Below are 17,532 nucleotides of genomic sequence, written 5' to 3'. Positions count from 1 at the left end.
TTGTGGGTATGTGTCGTCTATGTAACAAAAAAAATAAAAAAAAATATTTTTATAAAAAGGTGGAGAAACACTGAGATAGATGATAATGAGGGAGGGAGAGGGGGAGAGAGAGAGAGAGACCATAACTAGATAGACAGATAGGCAGGCAGATAGATGGATGGATAGAGAGAGAGAGATAGGTAGGCAAGCAGATAGATGGATGGAGAAAGAGAGAGGGGAAAGAGGGAGAGGGATACCATAACTAGATAGGCAGTCAGATAGACAGACGGATGGATGGATAGAGAGAGAGAGAGGATGTATATAATTAAGGTGACCAGACGTCCCTAGCAAGGTCGCAGGCTGGCAGTAATGGTGTCCCTCTTTACCAATCTGAAAATCTGGTCACCTTACTTGTTTAGGTAATTCTGAGTTGGTTGATGGTTCTGTGAGTGCCTGTCCTTTATAATTTTCCACATTGCCTTGATGGTTTTTATTCCAGTGACTTTGTCTTTCCTGTTCTTAGGCTTAGGAAAAAAAAACTGGTTTCATTGGCAGTCTTTCTTTTTTGGGGGGGGGGGGGGATTTTTATTTTTTTGGTGTTTTCCTAGCACTGTCATAGTTTGTGGGTGTGGGTGGGTGTGTAATGTCCCACAGTTATCTATGCATTAATAATGATCTAGTAATATTAATAATATCTAGTAATTAGTAATATCTAGTAATAACATCATCTTGGCCACTCCCACCAGGTCACATGGGTGGCAGGCCACTCCCATCCGGTCACATGGGTGGCAAGCCACTCCCATCCGGTCACATGGGCGGCAAGCCACTCCCACAAAGGAGGCCACGCCCACAGAGGTGGTTCGAACAATTTTTGAAACCCACCCCTGATTTAAAATATCCAGGATTGAGTTCCTAGTGCAACTCAGATATTTACTAACAAATATCAACTCTGTTTTGAGGTAATTTAATCTAATCCATCCCCCCAATCTTTTAAAGCCTCCTAAGACCTGTTCAAGATTTTCAGAGAATCTCCAATTTGACCTGGAATGGCAGTGAAAGAATTTTCAACATATCAGGTACAATTCATTCCAAAGTAATCAATATTTTCCAGGAGTTTCATAGAAGTGCTAAATCATGAAGTACTCCTTGAGATAAGTTTTAACTACTTCCTGAATCTAGTCATACTTGCACTGTTCAACTACACAAAGAATTCAGAAATATGGATTTATTCTACAGCAGCCTAATCATCTATCATTAAAAGCATAATAATGTTAACTTTCTGTTTGGATTTAAAAGAAATTGAAATTGGAGGAATATGGTTAGTTCCTGCGAAAAATAAACTGTTTTTAGTTAGCAAGTGCCAATTTTCAACCCCAAATTTAATTTTCCATATTTGGTGGAACTAACAACTTTTACTATTTCACTTTATTCCAATAAATTGTAACAGTTTAATAAAAACTTTCTATGTAAAAGAAGACATGACTATATTGATAACTGCAAGGTAGAGTCCTGAACGTCATTTATAACTATCCAAGCACCTCTGATCATATGCGTAGTTAACATGCTAAGGACACAATAATACAGAATATATAAGTTGATTGAATATACTATAATTTAAGTGTAAAGAGTTGAAAAAATGTAATTTCTTAAGAAAGCTGTTTAATCACTTTATACAAGAATGCTTCAGCTTGCATAAAGAAAGAAATGATGTGTGTAACCATTATTGCAAGAGTTTCCCTTGAAATGCTTGATAAATGTCCATTTATTTGGAAATTTTTATGTGAGAAATCATTGGGGTTGTCCTCTGAGAAGTCTTTCAACTTAATATTTAGCTTAATATTTGGGACACACTGGCATTCTGAAGAAGAGCTGAGTGCAGAGTGAGGCCAGGCAGGATGCAATGGGCGACAGCCGCTGCCACCTTCTGAAAAGCTGGAAAACGGAAGGCCCAGCCCTCAGACCCATTTGGGCTACCTCAATCTGGTGCAGGCAACCTGGACGAGACAGGGTGGCTGACATTGTGGTTGGCTCCTGGGCCAGTGAACATCAAGCTTTAAGACCCTGGCAGAGACCCCCCCCCCAATTTGCTCCCGTATCCTATTCTCTCCATCTAAATCTCAAGGAAGGGAACACTCAACAGTGCTGCAAGTGACCCAGAAGGAGTTGCATAAACTACATTTACAAATTGCTCTGGTGAGTGGTCATCCTGCCCTGGGAAGCACCTGTCCAAGCATTGGCGCAGGGACCTCAAATCCCATCAGTTCAACAAATTGGGCTCTAGGTCGATAAGCAAAGCTAGGGTTTCAAAGCTTGAAGCTGGCTGGCCTGGGAGCCTACCCCCTCAAGATTGCCTGTGCCAGGTTGGTGGCTCTCCAGGCAGTTCACTTGATGGGAGAGTAGTCAGGGACAGGACCTTCTCCTTCCCAGTCTTTCAGGAGGCAGCAGCTGCTGTTACCTGTTGTTCCTGCCTCACCCCGCTCTGCACCCATATCCACTCTGCACCATATCCTCCTTGTAACAGTAGAGCATCCAAGGGAAGCTGGATGCAGAGCAGGATCAGGTGGGACACAACAACGCAGTGGGAGCAGAAGCTGCGGAGTGGAGCCCAGCACCCAGATATGTGGCTATTTGTCCCACACAGGTTATTGGCTGGGGACAAGTGTCCTTCTGTGAATCACCTGGAATGACGGGGTGGCAAAAAAATGACAGGTGACCAATGGTGGGGGGAAAGCACCAATGGAGGGCCGGCTGAGGATAAACATCCACAATGGGTTAGCTGTATTAGATAGGGCATGGTGAAGTGAATGCAGCCATGGGCCCATGGTTAATTGTTCTAAGTTTATGATTACTAAAATAGAGATTTCTGATCAGAATAGCCAATCATTTGTGTTTAACTCCAAGTGGAAGATTTTTAAAGATTTACCTTACACCTATTACACTATTTGCTTGTTGATTCATCTGGTTATAACCCTTTTCTAGTTAACTATCCATTTACACTCAGAACAATAACATATGTAATGGGGAAAAAAATTATGGGAGATCCTATTCATATATCTCTACAAAGCATTTGTAATTAATCCCTAAATCAATAATTTTAAAGGCAATGATACACAAGATTTTCACCAACCAAATCTAAGGCTCCTATATGACATTTAAAAATTATTTGTTTGCATTTGAATTGCTTTTCTTTTTAGTTTAAGCAATGAGAGCCAATCCTGGTCCTGTCAAACAATTTTTTAAAGTTTGTTTTTTTCAGAAAAGCATGAGCAGAATGTCATGACAGATGTGAGAAAGAAATAAAGAAAAGCATGTTTGCTATAGATTATTTCAATTGTCCTCATGTTGAAAGCACTCAAGTTAACTAAATAATTCTCACAGTGGGAAATCAGAATGCCCACTGTGCCAGTCACTATGTAATCATAAAGGTGGACAGACTGGCCAGCTGTATTATTAAAAGAATGATATTCTCAGTTTGTTAGTTATAGTTCTATGGATTTTAACCAATTAAGTATATTGAAAGTCAAATTAATTGTTTAATAAATTAAATAAATAAAAGCTTCCTTTCAAAAAAATTGCTTTGCTGTATCAGAAGAAAAAACACTTTTAATATCTTGGATTTTATGAAAAAATATATTCTACTTTATGTATAGTCACTGAAGGAACATTTAAAAACTCTGCCATGTAAAAATCGTGAATAGAAAACATAGGTAAATCCATGGAATAATTGTGACATGCTCGGAATAATGAAGCCATGATAAACTACTTTAAATATTTTTCAAATTAAAGTTTAGAAATTTAGCTATTTGTAAAAGAGATCTGCTTTCCATTTGGAACTGCAAAAAAGAATTGCGGGTTAATTAATAACATGATTTAATTGCTACTTGTAAAGCAGAAAAAAGTAAAAGAATTCTATGTATACAAACAAAAAAAGAACAGGATAGCTCTGCTTACATCAAAATAAAATAAATAAAATCAGTTTTATGTATAAATGATACAGAAATTTTATGGGTATTTCTATGCAAACATTTCTCAAATGTGAGGGGACAGGGGACTGCTTTATGGCATACCTCCTTCCCTTGCTCAGCTGCCAGGATGTCTCCAGAACAAGCAAGGTATTAGGAGGGACCTCCCCTCCAGAGAACTTTTGCCGGGAGAGAGGATGCGGGCTGGTTTGAATACAGGCAGTTTAGTGGCCAGTGCCTCCTTCACTCATTTGGGCAGGCAGAGAAAGAAAGGAGGCATGCGATAGCTGAGGGTGAAGGTGCTCCCCTCTGCCCTTGGTGCCAGGGATGCTTTATCGCGCATCTCCTAGCTTTCTCCACCTGCCCCAATGAGCAAAGGAGGTGCCGGCCCCAAACAGCCCACGTTCAAACCAACCCGCTTCCTCTCTCCTAGCATGGGTTCTCTGGAGGTGGAGGCAAGGTCCCACCCAAAATCGGCTTCTTTTCTTCTTGCAGCATCAATCCGTAGGAGAAGGGCATGGACCATTTGGCAGTAATAAGGAAATGGGGGCTTTTTTGCCAGCCTCCCAGCTGACAAAACAGAAATTTTCAAGTCAGCGGGTGAACACAATCCTGGGTAGTCAGTTCTGGCTCTCCCTTCGCCAAGCATGTCCTGTTGCTGCTGATGCTACTTTTGGTGAAGCCGATGGCAAGAAGTGGCTGCCAGCAATGTTCTCAGCAATGGCAAGAGCCTGCCGCCACGGCAAATAGCTGAGCTATTGCTCAGCTGCTGTTCTGGGGTGCCATCAGGACAAGTGAGGTCTTGGGAGGGACCTTCCCTCCTTCTCTAGGTAGTAAAAAAGTTTGAACCTCTCCACTGGCACATGTGCTTGCCCACTGCTCACATGAACTATCTTCTCTCCCCCTCCCATTGGTCCGCAAAGCCAGAAAGTTGGGAACCACTGGTTCCCAATAAATCTAATACAAGCTGATACAATAAAACAATGCTCACCCTCCACCCTCAGTCTTTAACGGCTATTGCACACTTCATGAAGCATATGATCAACTACTTTGATAAATGGTCCAATGGTCTTCAGGATAAAATAAAGTCTGCAGTTGCTAATTATTGGTAATACTGTAACTATAGTACTTTCAGCCACTATTTCACTATTCTCAAAAAGTTTGCATAGCAGCATGGCACATTTGTGATATTTGTTAAATTTTACATACTTCTAAAAGATGGGATTAGAGCTATAGTCAAATCAGAGAACTTCAAATTCATTACTCAAAGAGCAGAAATGAAAATGCAGATTACTTTATCCCATCTGGTGCTTTTTTACATGACTATTCCTTCTCTCTCTCTTTCTCTTTTTTTTCTCTCTCTCTCTCTCTCTGCAGGTTTGACATGTGCCTCTTAAATCTCAAGTCACCCTGCATGGATCATTTATCATCTTATCTGCAAGTTGAAAAGGGAATGTACTGTTTAACTTTTATTATTCTGTGAAAGATATAAGGAAGTTATTTTATACTTGAAATAATGCCAGCAGGAAAGGGGGAAGAAAATGGCAGTAAATTTAGTTAAAAGATAAGTGTTTATTTCCAAGATTTAATGAGATACATCTATCCCATAGTTTTCAACATGCAGTTATCTAGGCAAATTAGAATCCTGAGTAAGAGGAACAAAAACTCATAACTTTCTTGTTGGCTTCTCTGTAGAGAAATCTGTGCTTTAGAGATTATAATCATCATGTGTTGTATTCGTTCAAGGACTTTATAAAAATAAATTGAATACATTACCTTGGACTCAGTTCTGCCATTTTAATATAATAAATAGCCACAAGTTCTGTGAGAGAGTAAAGGTTTAAAAAAAGTCTGCTTGATCATAGGCAATTTTCCATCATAAAAGTTTTGCATCTTGATCAGGAATTCTGGGATTTCTTTTTTTTTAACAACACATTCCACAGCCTAAAAAAGTTTGAAAGTACAGGAAACGTGTGTGCGTGTGTGTGTGTGTGTGTGTGTGTGTGTATGCATATATTACGTTATATTATTCCAAATTATATTATATGGAAAGTACAGCTGCCTATAAACAAAGCAAATCATCCTCCAAGCAAGTTTTTGTTTTTCTGTTCAATTTGTGAATTTACTGACACCAAATCCCCTGTCATTTTCATAACTATTTCTCAAAAAACCAAAGCTCGCACAACTTGAGTTGTTTTTGTCTCCTTTGAAACAAACTGGACAGAGACAGCTATACTTTTATCACTATGCATGGATCCAAATTTTGCCTTCTCTTCGGCCACTGTTGGTGTGATACTGAAGTATGGGGGTTCAAGTAACAGTTCTGAATGTTTCTTTCCCAGGTTTCAAACTGTTCCTTAAGAGCAATATAGCATTGTTGTACTAAGATTTCCACAGCTGATTCTTTCAACAGAATTATACACTATCATCATATAAAGTTGTCTCTTATACACTATGACAAATAAACCTTGTCTCTGCTTGCCCCAAAGTCATATCCATATGGTTTCTTATTAAATATGATTGCTTCTCCTAGGCAACTCAAGAATGTAGCCTGTTCAGGTCTCTACATTTCCTTGAAGAAGGAGAATGAAATAAAATCTGTTTATTGTATAAATATACAAACATTTACTATGCAAATTTTGAATAAAAACATTTCTTTCCTGATCCTATTTTATACTGAGTTGTCCAATTACTGATATATTCTTTGGTGTCTCATAGGATAATTTCATTTCAATTTGCTCATTCATTCACTCATTCAAACTACATCAGGTCACTTTTTAATACCCATTCCTTTCTGGTGTTTGTTTCACTTTCTTCAGCCTGCAGCTCACTACTGATCTATGTAAACCAGGAATGTCTATCCCATTGTGGGCTGTATCAGGATTTTGTTTACCCATGGGGCTGGGTGGGACGGTCATCGTGGCCAACTGGTTGGGGATGGCTGGGTTGGGAGGCCCGGGCAGCACAGGCTTGTCTCTCACCATTTCCAGGACAACCCTGTGAGACAATTCTGAGTCTATCATGGGCCACATCCTGCCTAGGGGCTGCATTTTTGATACTTCTGACATAAATCAAGGATGAGGGGATGAGAGTTTTAATCAAAGTTCTTTTCTAGCCTTGACAAGATGCTTATACCATCTCACACATAAAAAATCATTCATGAGATTTGGAACTATGGCCTGAGACAGGCTAGATAAATTATCCAACTAACAGGCATTTTGTAAAGCAAATGAATATGATACCTTTAGGAGTTCACGGGGTTCACTTCCTTCATCCACAACAATCAACTGTGCTCTCCCATTCCGTTCATTGTCTCTAATGCCCACAGCAACCTGAGTAGCTTTCAAGCGCTCATATTTATTGCAGGTAGAGCCACACCACTGGTAAATATGCTACAACAAAACAAACACAATTTCAGTTAACAGAATTTACTTAGGAAAGCATGAATGTGAAGTAGGAAAAATGTAGGATGCTTGAGGACTTTCCTTCATTTGATGTACAATCAGTGAGGAGGTACTGAGAGACAGCCACCATCCAGTAAGCTCTGGGATCAACAGGGACTTGAACATGAGCCCCCAATCCAAGCAAATACCCTTAACATGTATTTTACTGTCGAAATTATTTTCAGAATTCCAGGTGCTTGTCTTTCTTTGCAAAATGCAGAAGTTAAATATTTCCTCTCTTTTTGTTTTGTCTTAGAATATAGAAGCATAGTTGAGAAAACTGTGAAACCCCCTTTGTACTTCACAGGAATTTATATGTTGTTCTTTAATATTAATATGGATTACATTTATGAAAGTTTTTTTTCTTCTGAAAAGTTCTAGGCCAGTCTTTTCAAGCTTAGTGCCTCCAGATTTGCTTTCCATATTTTATGGCTATAAATTCTGGAATTGTAGTTCCAGAATAGAGATGATACAATCCAGTAGGTTAACCTTAATATTCTGGAGCTTCTATATTTCCACAAGGAAAGTTCTATTTTCATAATATGAAGCAGAGTTGCACATGTTTTTCTCTATGCATATACATTCCAGATACATAAATCACAAGTTCCGAACAAAATTTATTCTCAAAGGATTCTTTCTGCCAATTATTAACATCTAGCTAATGAAAAAAATGAGATGAAAAACACTGAAAATTAGTATAAGCTATCTCATATTAGAAATTGATTCTGTTCTTGCTGACAAACACATTTTAAGCAGTGTTACTTTGAGATACCCATCTTGACTGAGTGGTGAACTCAGAAGACTTAAAACAAGGATTTTAAAAGCGAACTCAGAACTCGTACTCCTCCAATAAAAGTCATATAAAGAAAATGAGATGCATTTTCATTCTCCATGATTCAGCCACCCAAGTACAAAAATTGCCAGCTCTGGGGCTATGGCTGATCCATTGGTCCAAACACAGCCTAGAAAAGTTTCCTCTTACTTCCAAAAATAGAGCAAAAGGAAAATGTGATAATCTGTTAATACTGGGTGTTATTTAGCAATAAATAGTACTAACAGTTAAGCAAATATCATGTTCTTATTTACGAACACTAGGGTACATTTGCTCAGAAAAAGTTACAGAACTAATTTTGTTTTTGATATCAATGGAGCATTTGAATTTCCATCAATTTCTATTGCACATAATACATTCCAAAACAGGAACAAAAATTAAAATCATACTGTACTATGAATTTACAAATACATTCAATGGTATAAAAGCATATAACAGAAAATTAACGTCAAAATTTTGTTTAGAAAATATTCAATATTTGTTCTAGATAAATATTACATGAATGATTGCTTGGCATGTAATTCTATTCAATTAACATTTAATTTTAGCTAAAGTTAAATTGATTTAAATACAGGTAATATCATCACCATTTATGTAGCAATTTCTGTCTGTGCTTGATTAAAAATTGTAATTCGGCAGCAACCTGTGTCAGGTGTATGTCTGTGTCATGCACACACACATACACACATGTGCTTGAGGTTCACTGCATAATATTAGGTAGATTTTTCTAAATAGAACAGATAGATTTAGAAAGAACTCTCTGCTTATAGTGAACACATTACAAATACAAATACAAAGTGTTTAATTTTTCTTTTCATTTTAGCAGTGTCTTTTTTGTAAAAGAAAACAGTACATAATGATAAAAGGAGTGAGAAGGACAATATCGGTTCTTTCAATTTTCCTATGGTAAAAGTAAAGAGAGTTAAAGCAAAAGAAGGTAAGACAAGGTCCTGAAGTATATTTTTAGAACATCAGAAGTAAAACAATCATTGCTACACTTATATGAAAAGAACTAGTTTCAAGGTTTCCATTAATAGCTTCTGCTTTTCCCCACACAGAACTCTGGAGAAACATCCTGTTCAGACTGGGATTTTCCACTGTTAACAAATTGAGACATTATTTCCATGACAGCCTGGATCAAAAACTTTTAATATAGGGTCCATGTAGCTCCTTGAAAGTTGGTGTATGTGTTGTTTGCCAGTTAGTATAAAAATAAAAAGGATAAGGAAGGCAAAAAAGATATTCTTCTTTTCTACAGCAACTAGAAAAGGGAAGAAAGCAAGATCCTAATAGCAAAATTCTTTCCTTGTCATAACACTGACCAGCAGTGCCTGGCAATTGGTCTTGGCCCATTTAATTTCCACACTTATTACTACAGGCTGTTTCTAATGAATAAGAAACTTCTGTCTTCCCAAATCTCTATGAATGAAAACTGTATTACCATATTCTTGCCACTAGGAAAACTTTGTGTCTATAAAAGCCATGTTTTATATTTCCATGTTTCTCTTTGTCTACCTGCCAGAGAAATGACCACAATCTTCTAAATGACATGAATCATAAAACCATAAAGCTGGAATGATTTTAGGCATCACCTCATCCAGCCTCTTGCAGAGAATAGGATGCATTACATCATTGTTGACAAATGACCATCTGGCTTCTATTTGAAGAACCCTGAAGAAGAAGAACTTATAACTTCACGTGGTTCTTTATCTGAAAACTCATAGCTTATCTCCTTTCAATAATCTACCACTGATTAAACATACTGTATGCATTCATTTAACATTTCCTCAAAAGTTTGGTTTCCACTCCATAGTTTCTTGGTAGCCATCATTGAAATGTGCTCCAATTTGTCAGAGTAATGTATGAATGTGGGGCATAGAAAAGTGGGCTCTAATCTAAGGTGACCAGATTTTCAGATTGGTAAAGAGGGCACCATTGACCGGGGAGGGGGGGGGGGCTTGATTAAAAATTTTATATTTTGTCAAAAGGTCACACAAGGTGATTATATGACCCCAGGACACTGAAACCATCATAAATACGAATCTGTTGCTAAACATCAAAATTTTGATCATGTGATCATGAGGATGCTGCAATGGTCACTAAGTGTGAAAATGGTCATCAGTCACTTTTTTCAATGCCATTGTAACATGATTTCCTGCAAATTTTCTTTTTGTAACCTGTACAAGCTATAACTATAAATTAATAGTAGTAAACCTCCTCTGATGCTTAATATTGAATCTTAAAACATATAAATTTCAGAAAACCTTTTCTCAACCTGGTGCTTTCAGATTTTCAGTAAGGGGGAATTATTAAAGTTATTAACCAACACATTTGGCAAAGCATTCAGATCAGAGTACAGCTAGACAAGATATTTGCAGGACTCTCTCCTGTTTGTTTTGAAAACATGAGATCTGTGACAACTTACCGTTCCAAGATCTATGATGAAGCAGTCTCCTTTGTTGAAATTCTGCCAGCTAAGGGGGACTTCTGTAGCTCTAACTACTCTCCGGCCCTTGATATGTAGGAGTCTCTGAGCACTTAGGTCATTTGTAATTACATGCTTAAAACCAGAAGCAATGCCACCTGCCTGGAACAACAAGCACATCAAAGAACCTAGGCTTTAGAAGCATATATTAGAGATCATAACAAAACACATTTCCAGAAAACTTGGATACTATGCATGCACTATATGCTTGAAGCTTCCAGTACATACAGGCAAACCATAAAACTTATTTGCTTTAGTTTTCCCACATTCAGGTGTAATCAGCAGTAACAACTCCATCTAAGTGACTTCAGCAGAAATGAGAGATAAACGAGAATCACTTCGTATCAAAGACAGATATCTCTTTTGGTACTTTTGGCAGAAAGAAGCTATAACAAACAGGGCTATACAATGCAAACAGAGAGGGAATGTTAGAAGCAGCTTCCCATTTTTTTCTAGTTTGGGGGGCTTTTAAAATATTATCTTAACATTTTAAAAACATTTAAGGCTTGATTAATTCCACTATTATTCATTTGACATCACTGAAATTCTGCAGTCCAGTTGCTTAGGTTTCCGAACTCTCTGAAAAATTAATTAGAGAACAATACAGCAATTTTAATGACTTTTCTTGTTTCTTGCTTTTTCTTTTTTCTATTTTTACTCTTATGTTACTATAATTTTTAAATCTGAAAAAAAATATCAGTAACACTTATAGGAAAAAAAAAGTCCTATTATTTTCTTCATTTACAATCATCCTTGATAGCCAGGAAACTATAGTTCATGAAACAACTTCCTAGTACACTGAAGAAGGTACACTAATATAAGAGTTCATCAACTGAATTATCTCACTGAGTTCATAATATAATTCTTTAGCTAAAGAGGCTTGGTAGTAATTATGCATATTATTTAAAATGGATAGGAGGGTTGCGACCTCCTTTGATTTCACATTTAATATTACACTGATACTTTAATGTAAATAATTCTTGAAAAAGACTCTTATTGTCATGCTATACCTTATATTTAATGCCTCCTTTGAAGTATCCAACGAATTGTGTGGACTCATAGCCTTGGATTTCTCGGTGCTGCACAGGTTTCCCTCCAAGATAATCATCCAGCTGAACAGTAAAGATGGCTGCTGCAGTGCTTTCGTCCTGAGTACATTCTTTACCTATGAGGAAGTATAGTATGGTTCTACTTAAAGAAATAGTTGATGACAATTTTTTTGCCTTCTCCTCAGTTACAGATGTATTCTCAATTATCTAAAAGTAATCTTTGACTTACAACTGAAATTGAGCTGGAATTACAGTCGTAAATCATTACAATTGTAAATTGAGGAATCATTTATCAGACCCAGATTTTCAGCATTTTTTTATGATGGTCATTAAGCAAATCCATTTTATCCAGTGGGTCTTCCAATGGTAGGATATCAGCAAAAAAAGAGTCAAAAAATGTGCCCATACGATCACAGAATACTGCAAATGCCCATAAAAGTTGGTTCCAAGCAGCCAAAATATAATCACATAACCATGGGAGCCTGGGTCATTGTAAGGCTGAAATCAGGTTGTAAGTAACTTTTGGAGAGTCCATTGAAAATTTGAACAGTTACTAAGCAACTGTTCGTAAGTATAGGGAGGTCTACCTATAATCCCAATGCTTTGTATTTCCTTCTATTTATTTCTTAAATAATTAAATCTGTGTACTTTCATTATTGTTTAGTTATGTAGTTTCCGCCCTTTGGCTTTGCAAATTACTTCTGTTGGGGTTGCTCATCTCCAAAAATTGTTTTAGTTTTGTGTATCCAAACTAAGCTGAAGGTTTGTCTTCACAGCAAATATATCACTAATACCATCTTTCAGGTTAGGATCAGAAAATTTCACTTTTTTAAAAACTAAGCTCATTTTTTTAATGGGAACTACCAAAAAGCACTTAGCAAAACTGAAGAATCAGGACATCAGGAAGAATCAGGACATCAGGAAATGAATTTCTTTTCTTTCAAGCTTGGTCTTGTTTCAATGACTTCCACTGCCTTTTTCAATGACTTCCACTGTCCTTTTTGACACCATCCAAGCTAAGTGGGATGTTTCAGGAAAGTGTAATCTTTTAATGGCTATCTTTTAATAACTTATAAAATGATAACACTCCTTCAGAAAAATTTATATTATTCATTATAGCAAAATACTGTAACTAGTTCCATTTCTCCTAAATACATAGCAACAGCACTTAGACTTATATACAGCTTCACGGTGCTTTTTACAGCCCTAAGTGGTTTACAGAATCAGCATATTGCCCCCAACAATCTGGGTCCTCATTTTATCGACCTCAAAGGATGGAAGGCTAAGTCAACCTTGAGCCTGGTGAGAATTGAATGGCCAAATTGCAGGCAGCCAGCAGGAGGCAGAAGTAGTCTGCAGTACTGCACTCTAACCACTGAGCCACCACAGCTCTTGTAGAAATCAAGAGTCTCCTTTTCTCAATGAACCATATGGAAAATTGGTTATTTGATGTGTTAACAGAGTGATGAATAAATATGAGAGACTACCTCACTTTACAAATTAGATATAACTCATACCATCATACCACATGATAAGGGCACTATCTGAATTGGCAAATTAATGTTTGCAATAAGAAATCAGTTTTAGTGAAATTGTCAGTCATATGTTCACTTTGGTTAGGCACAACATTGTTAATACATAATTATTTTTGTTTTATTTTGTGAGGCTGCTATACAAACTTATTCAACAAACAGCTAAAAAGAAGTGAATTCTGGAACAGATACATTGCTTTAAAATTATAGCTTGATTTCATTTCCAAACTAACAATAAATAATCTATCATTTGATATAATGGTAACAGAGTTGCATATCTCCCCCATTATGGAATAATAATTTGTTGATAAATCATTTATCAGTAGCAAATTTCTGCTCGTCTTCCAAACTAGGATTACAAATTTTCATTTAGCTTTATCTCTGTACTATCTCTGTAACTGAAATGTCCAAATTCTGTTTTCTCAGAGACTATTTTCCTTTGAAAATGAAGTTGAATTCTATCCACTGAATTGAACACCATTTTTTATGAAACTTGTACTCCCACGTGAATGCAAGATTATCCAGACAAATTTAATTTAAAGCATGTCTAGATGTTTCACCTCTACCTCAGAAGCATTAACAAAATAGTTCCATATATTTAAGCACAGATCATTTTCCATCAGATGCAGAAAACACTGATATTGAATGTTGGGGGAAAAGTTGAATTTTTTTTAAATAAATCAAGAACAAAGAAACATACATTTATATTGCATAACACTGTAACTATAGCTAATATTTAAAAGAAGCATGTTAAGCAGATGAAGACTTTTTTCTTTCACATGTGAACATATGAAAAAGTACACAAAATTGAGCCAGAAAAAAAGCTGTGTCATAAACTGCTTAAATATCTCAGCTACAAATTACAGAGGATACTTACATACCATTGTACTGTATTTAAAATAGCAAAACCTCATAGTAAAAATGTGGAATTCCTCAGTTTGCCAGTATTCTCAGCTCCTTTCTAGTTTATTTTCATGTTCTGATTTGGATAAGGGAATCCTGAGAAATGGGCTGACATTTTTTCCCCTCTGTCCTTACATCATTTCTTCACCCAGAAATAATTATTTTTACTAAGCATAATCCAAATTACACAGATGAACCAACACTCTTATCTGATGAATTGGAAAGTGTGTGTGTGTGTGTGTGTGTGTGTGTGTGCGCGCGCGCGCACGCATGTACGTATAATAGAAGCGAAGGTTTTTATTGATTGACTGGACAAAGGTGAGATGCAGTTGATAAACAAGAAATATATATATATATATGGAAAGCACTGTGAAGCAATATATAAGTGTAAATGCTATTGCTATACATAATTGCCCAGCACTACAGAAATCCAGTTTCAGAAAAAGAAAGTGACATCTATTACACCAGATAGCTCCTGGTGGTATCATAAAAATATAATGGCTTTATTTTGACAAGACATTCTTTTCTGCATTTCTTACAGTATAAGAGATGAAATTGACTTCACCCTCCTAGAATTTGTCTTTCAAAATACCCTGAACTATTTATTTCACACATTTGACATAAATGCATCACAAATGTCGAATATGTTACTGAAATAATTTGACAATGACAATAAATTAAACAGCATAAATTAAAAAGGTGAAATTAAAAAGCACTGAACCATTCATTCAACATTCAATAAGTCTTTTAAAAGTGCATAAAATATGTTCAATACCTTGAAACCTTCATTTTCTAGAATTTGATTCAACTAACTGGAGCAAATTGCCATTGCAGTTTACCTCTTGTCCTTAATATCATTATGGAAATCATATTATTTGCACCAGTTATGACAAATTAAATAATTTGCATCAGTATGCAAATCACATAAACTGCTGCAAATGATGAAATTTTCATCAATTGAATAATGAAGTTATAATGTAAATCAAGTAAATTGTGATGTACTCTGCAATTTACAAATACTTTCTCATGCCAACTTGTCCACTTAATCTGGAGATGCTCTATCTTGCTAACTGGTCTCCCTTAAGTAGAAACCTCACCATTTCCAGGTCACAGTATGATTGCTGGTGCTATTACAGAGAAGATCCTACAAATAACTTACCTGATAATCTTGATTAATGCAGCAGGACTGCTGAGAACAGAATAGATGACCTATCAGATATCCTGCTCCCAAATTGACTGTGGATTTACATGGAAAAAGCAAAATGTGGAATCTGATCATTAGCTAATTGGCAGCAAATGCAGCTGCTTTAGCAGAAATGAAATCTTGTCAATGCCAGGTACCTCATCCAGAAATCTGGCTGCATTATGGGAATATCACTATACATTTGTAGACATTATTTCATATATCAATAGAACCACCATTATTGAACATGTGCCTTATACAGAGTACAAAATACTTGTATTTTTATCCCAGGCGTATACAATCTAGTCCAAACTTTCTCATCTTGGCATGTTGCAACAGAACTCCCAGAACTCACAGCCAACAATTTTGTTATGAATTATAAAAGCCACAGTTGAAACACATCTGGAGAATTCTAAACTGGGAAAGGCTGAACTAGAGTACAAGACTCCCTTCTTTTTGTAACATTTTAATGCAACTTTTGTTCTCCAGAATCAACTTTGCTATGCATGCCTATGCCACTAAACCAAACTGTAGCAACAGCCTTTGCTATACATACTGCAAGGAAAAGCTGAGTGAAGTTGGGTAGCATTTGGATAGCAAACTTTAAATGTGTTGCAGCCATACAACATCTGGCGAGCAACAAGGAGAAATAATTTGTGAGCTAAGTATTTTCTACAGAAAGACTTATTCATGCATTCCTAAATTGGCTGCTAGGTTCACTTTGAGCTCTTTGTGCTCTGTTCAGCTAAAAGCTGAGATATTTCATTTTTTCCCTCTAAATCCACTGGGAACAATAGCTGCTTTTCCAGCAAATATGGTCCTCCTAACTGAGAGCAACTTCAATTATCAAAGGTAGTCAGTTTTCTTCAAGCATGTTCCTGTTACTGCAGCACTTTTCAGATGTCTTGGACTATTATTAACCCCTCTTAAGTAGTGGGTACTTTTAGTTCTGTTGGATACTATTAAACTCAGTTCCTCTTCCAATATATGTTGGACTATTATGCTTAACTTCTCCTTCCAGCCCTATATCTCTGCAATGAGAGCTACCCTGCTCATCCCTAGACTACACCAGAGTTGATCGAATGTGTTAGCAATTGTAGTTTGATCCCTCTGGAAGCTCTAGTTTCAAAAAAGCTTATTTAAGTTTTAATATGGTTTTAGATATGCTTTGTTTTTCGCTCCATTAATTGCCCCATCCCAACAGTTGACCCAGCGCCCTACCTAGCCAATAGTGCAGATTGTAGAAGGTGGCGTTGCTCTTCTTGACGGTGTGCAACACCAGGTAGGCGTCGCCGACGTAGAAATCGCCGTGCAAAGGTTCGGGCACCGGCACCAGGTCCATCTTCTCTATACGCCAGATTTGCAGCCCGATCTTCTGGCCTGCCCGGGCAAACTCTTTGTGATAAAGCTCCGGAGGTGCCATCTCGTTGCGTCTTCTGCTTCAAGCTGTCAAACCAAGTAGACCAACCAAAGTCCTCACTTCAGTCGGGTGCACGTCTCAGCTGCTGAGTTTCATCTGCGAAACGCAAAGCAACTCTCTCCGCTTTATAAACTTTAGTCTGCCCTCCAGCGCCCCGGGAGGGGGAGCGGTCCCGATAGGCGTGTCTTATTTACACTTTCTTACCAGCTCTCCAGCTCAGAAGAAGATCGACGCCTCGCTAAGCTCGGAAGCGCACCTGGGCTGGCTTGGCAGGAGAGCCGCCTCTTGCCTCGACGCTCCACTGGGAACAGGGAAGTCCACTGACCGCGCCTCCGAATGGTTGAAAGACGACTTGTCTCGGGGAACAGCGAGTTCGTTCAGGAAGAGCCAGCAGGAAACCTCGGGGCGGCCAAAGGGCTGCGAAACTTGCTTTTCTTCCAGCAACCTGGTTTTCTCTTTATAAGTTCATTTATAGCGCAAAAATCCAGTCAACGCCTTTTTCAAACAAATCGATTAAAAATAAAGCCAGTTACCCCCTTTTTTATGTTTACCCCTTTCAGGGAGGACATTCTTTGAACGAATGAACGTACGGCAGGATTGCTGTCAGAATCTCCGGTCATCCTGACATACGTTTCATTCGAACTTCTGAATGTGAGAGATGTAATGTGTTGGGTGGAAAAAGATTTGCAAGACAACTCTGCAAATGTTCTGCAAATGTCCATAGCTAAGTCGTACATGGGATGG

At 37.4% G+C, this 17,532-nt stretch overlaps 1 protein-coding gene across 1 annotated transcript in view; it reads right to left on the bottom strand.

Annotated features, from left to right (window-relative positions):
• Positions 1-16,868, bottom strand: part of SCIN (scinderin) — a 51,269-nt gene extending 34,401 nt beyond the window's left edge. The window contains exons 1-4 of the mRNA XM_032238147.1: positions 16,590-16,868; positions 11,712-11,866; positions 10,642-10,803; positions 7,184-7,333 (exon numbers count right to left, since the gene is read on the bottom strand). Of these exons, the coding sequence (XP_032094038.1) occupies positions 7,184-7,333; positions 10,642-10,803; positions 11,712-11,866; positions 16,590-16,791 (669 nt within the window). The 5' untranslated portion in view covers positions 16,792-16,868. The remainder of the gene's footprint in view (positions 1-7,183; positions 7,334-10,641; positions 10,804-11,711; positions 11,867-16,589) is intronic.
• Between the last annotated feature and the right edge of the window lie 664 nt (positions 16,869-17,532).

This window comes from Thamnophis elegans, chromosome Z, assembly GCF_009769535.1.
Source record: "Thamnophis elegans isolate rThaEle1 chromosome Z, rThaEle1.pri, whole genome shotgun sequence".
Taxonomy (NCBI): domain Eukaryota; kingdom Metazoa; phylum Chordata; class Lepidosauria; order Squamata; family Colubridae; genus Thamnophis; species Thamnophis elegans.
This window is presented reverse-complemented; position numbering and strand designations above follow the sequence as displayed.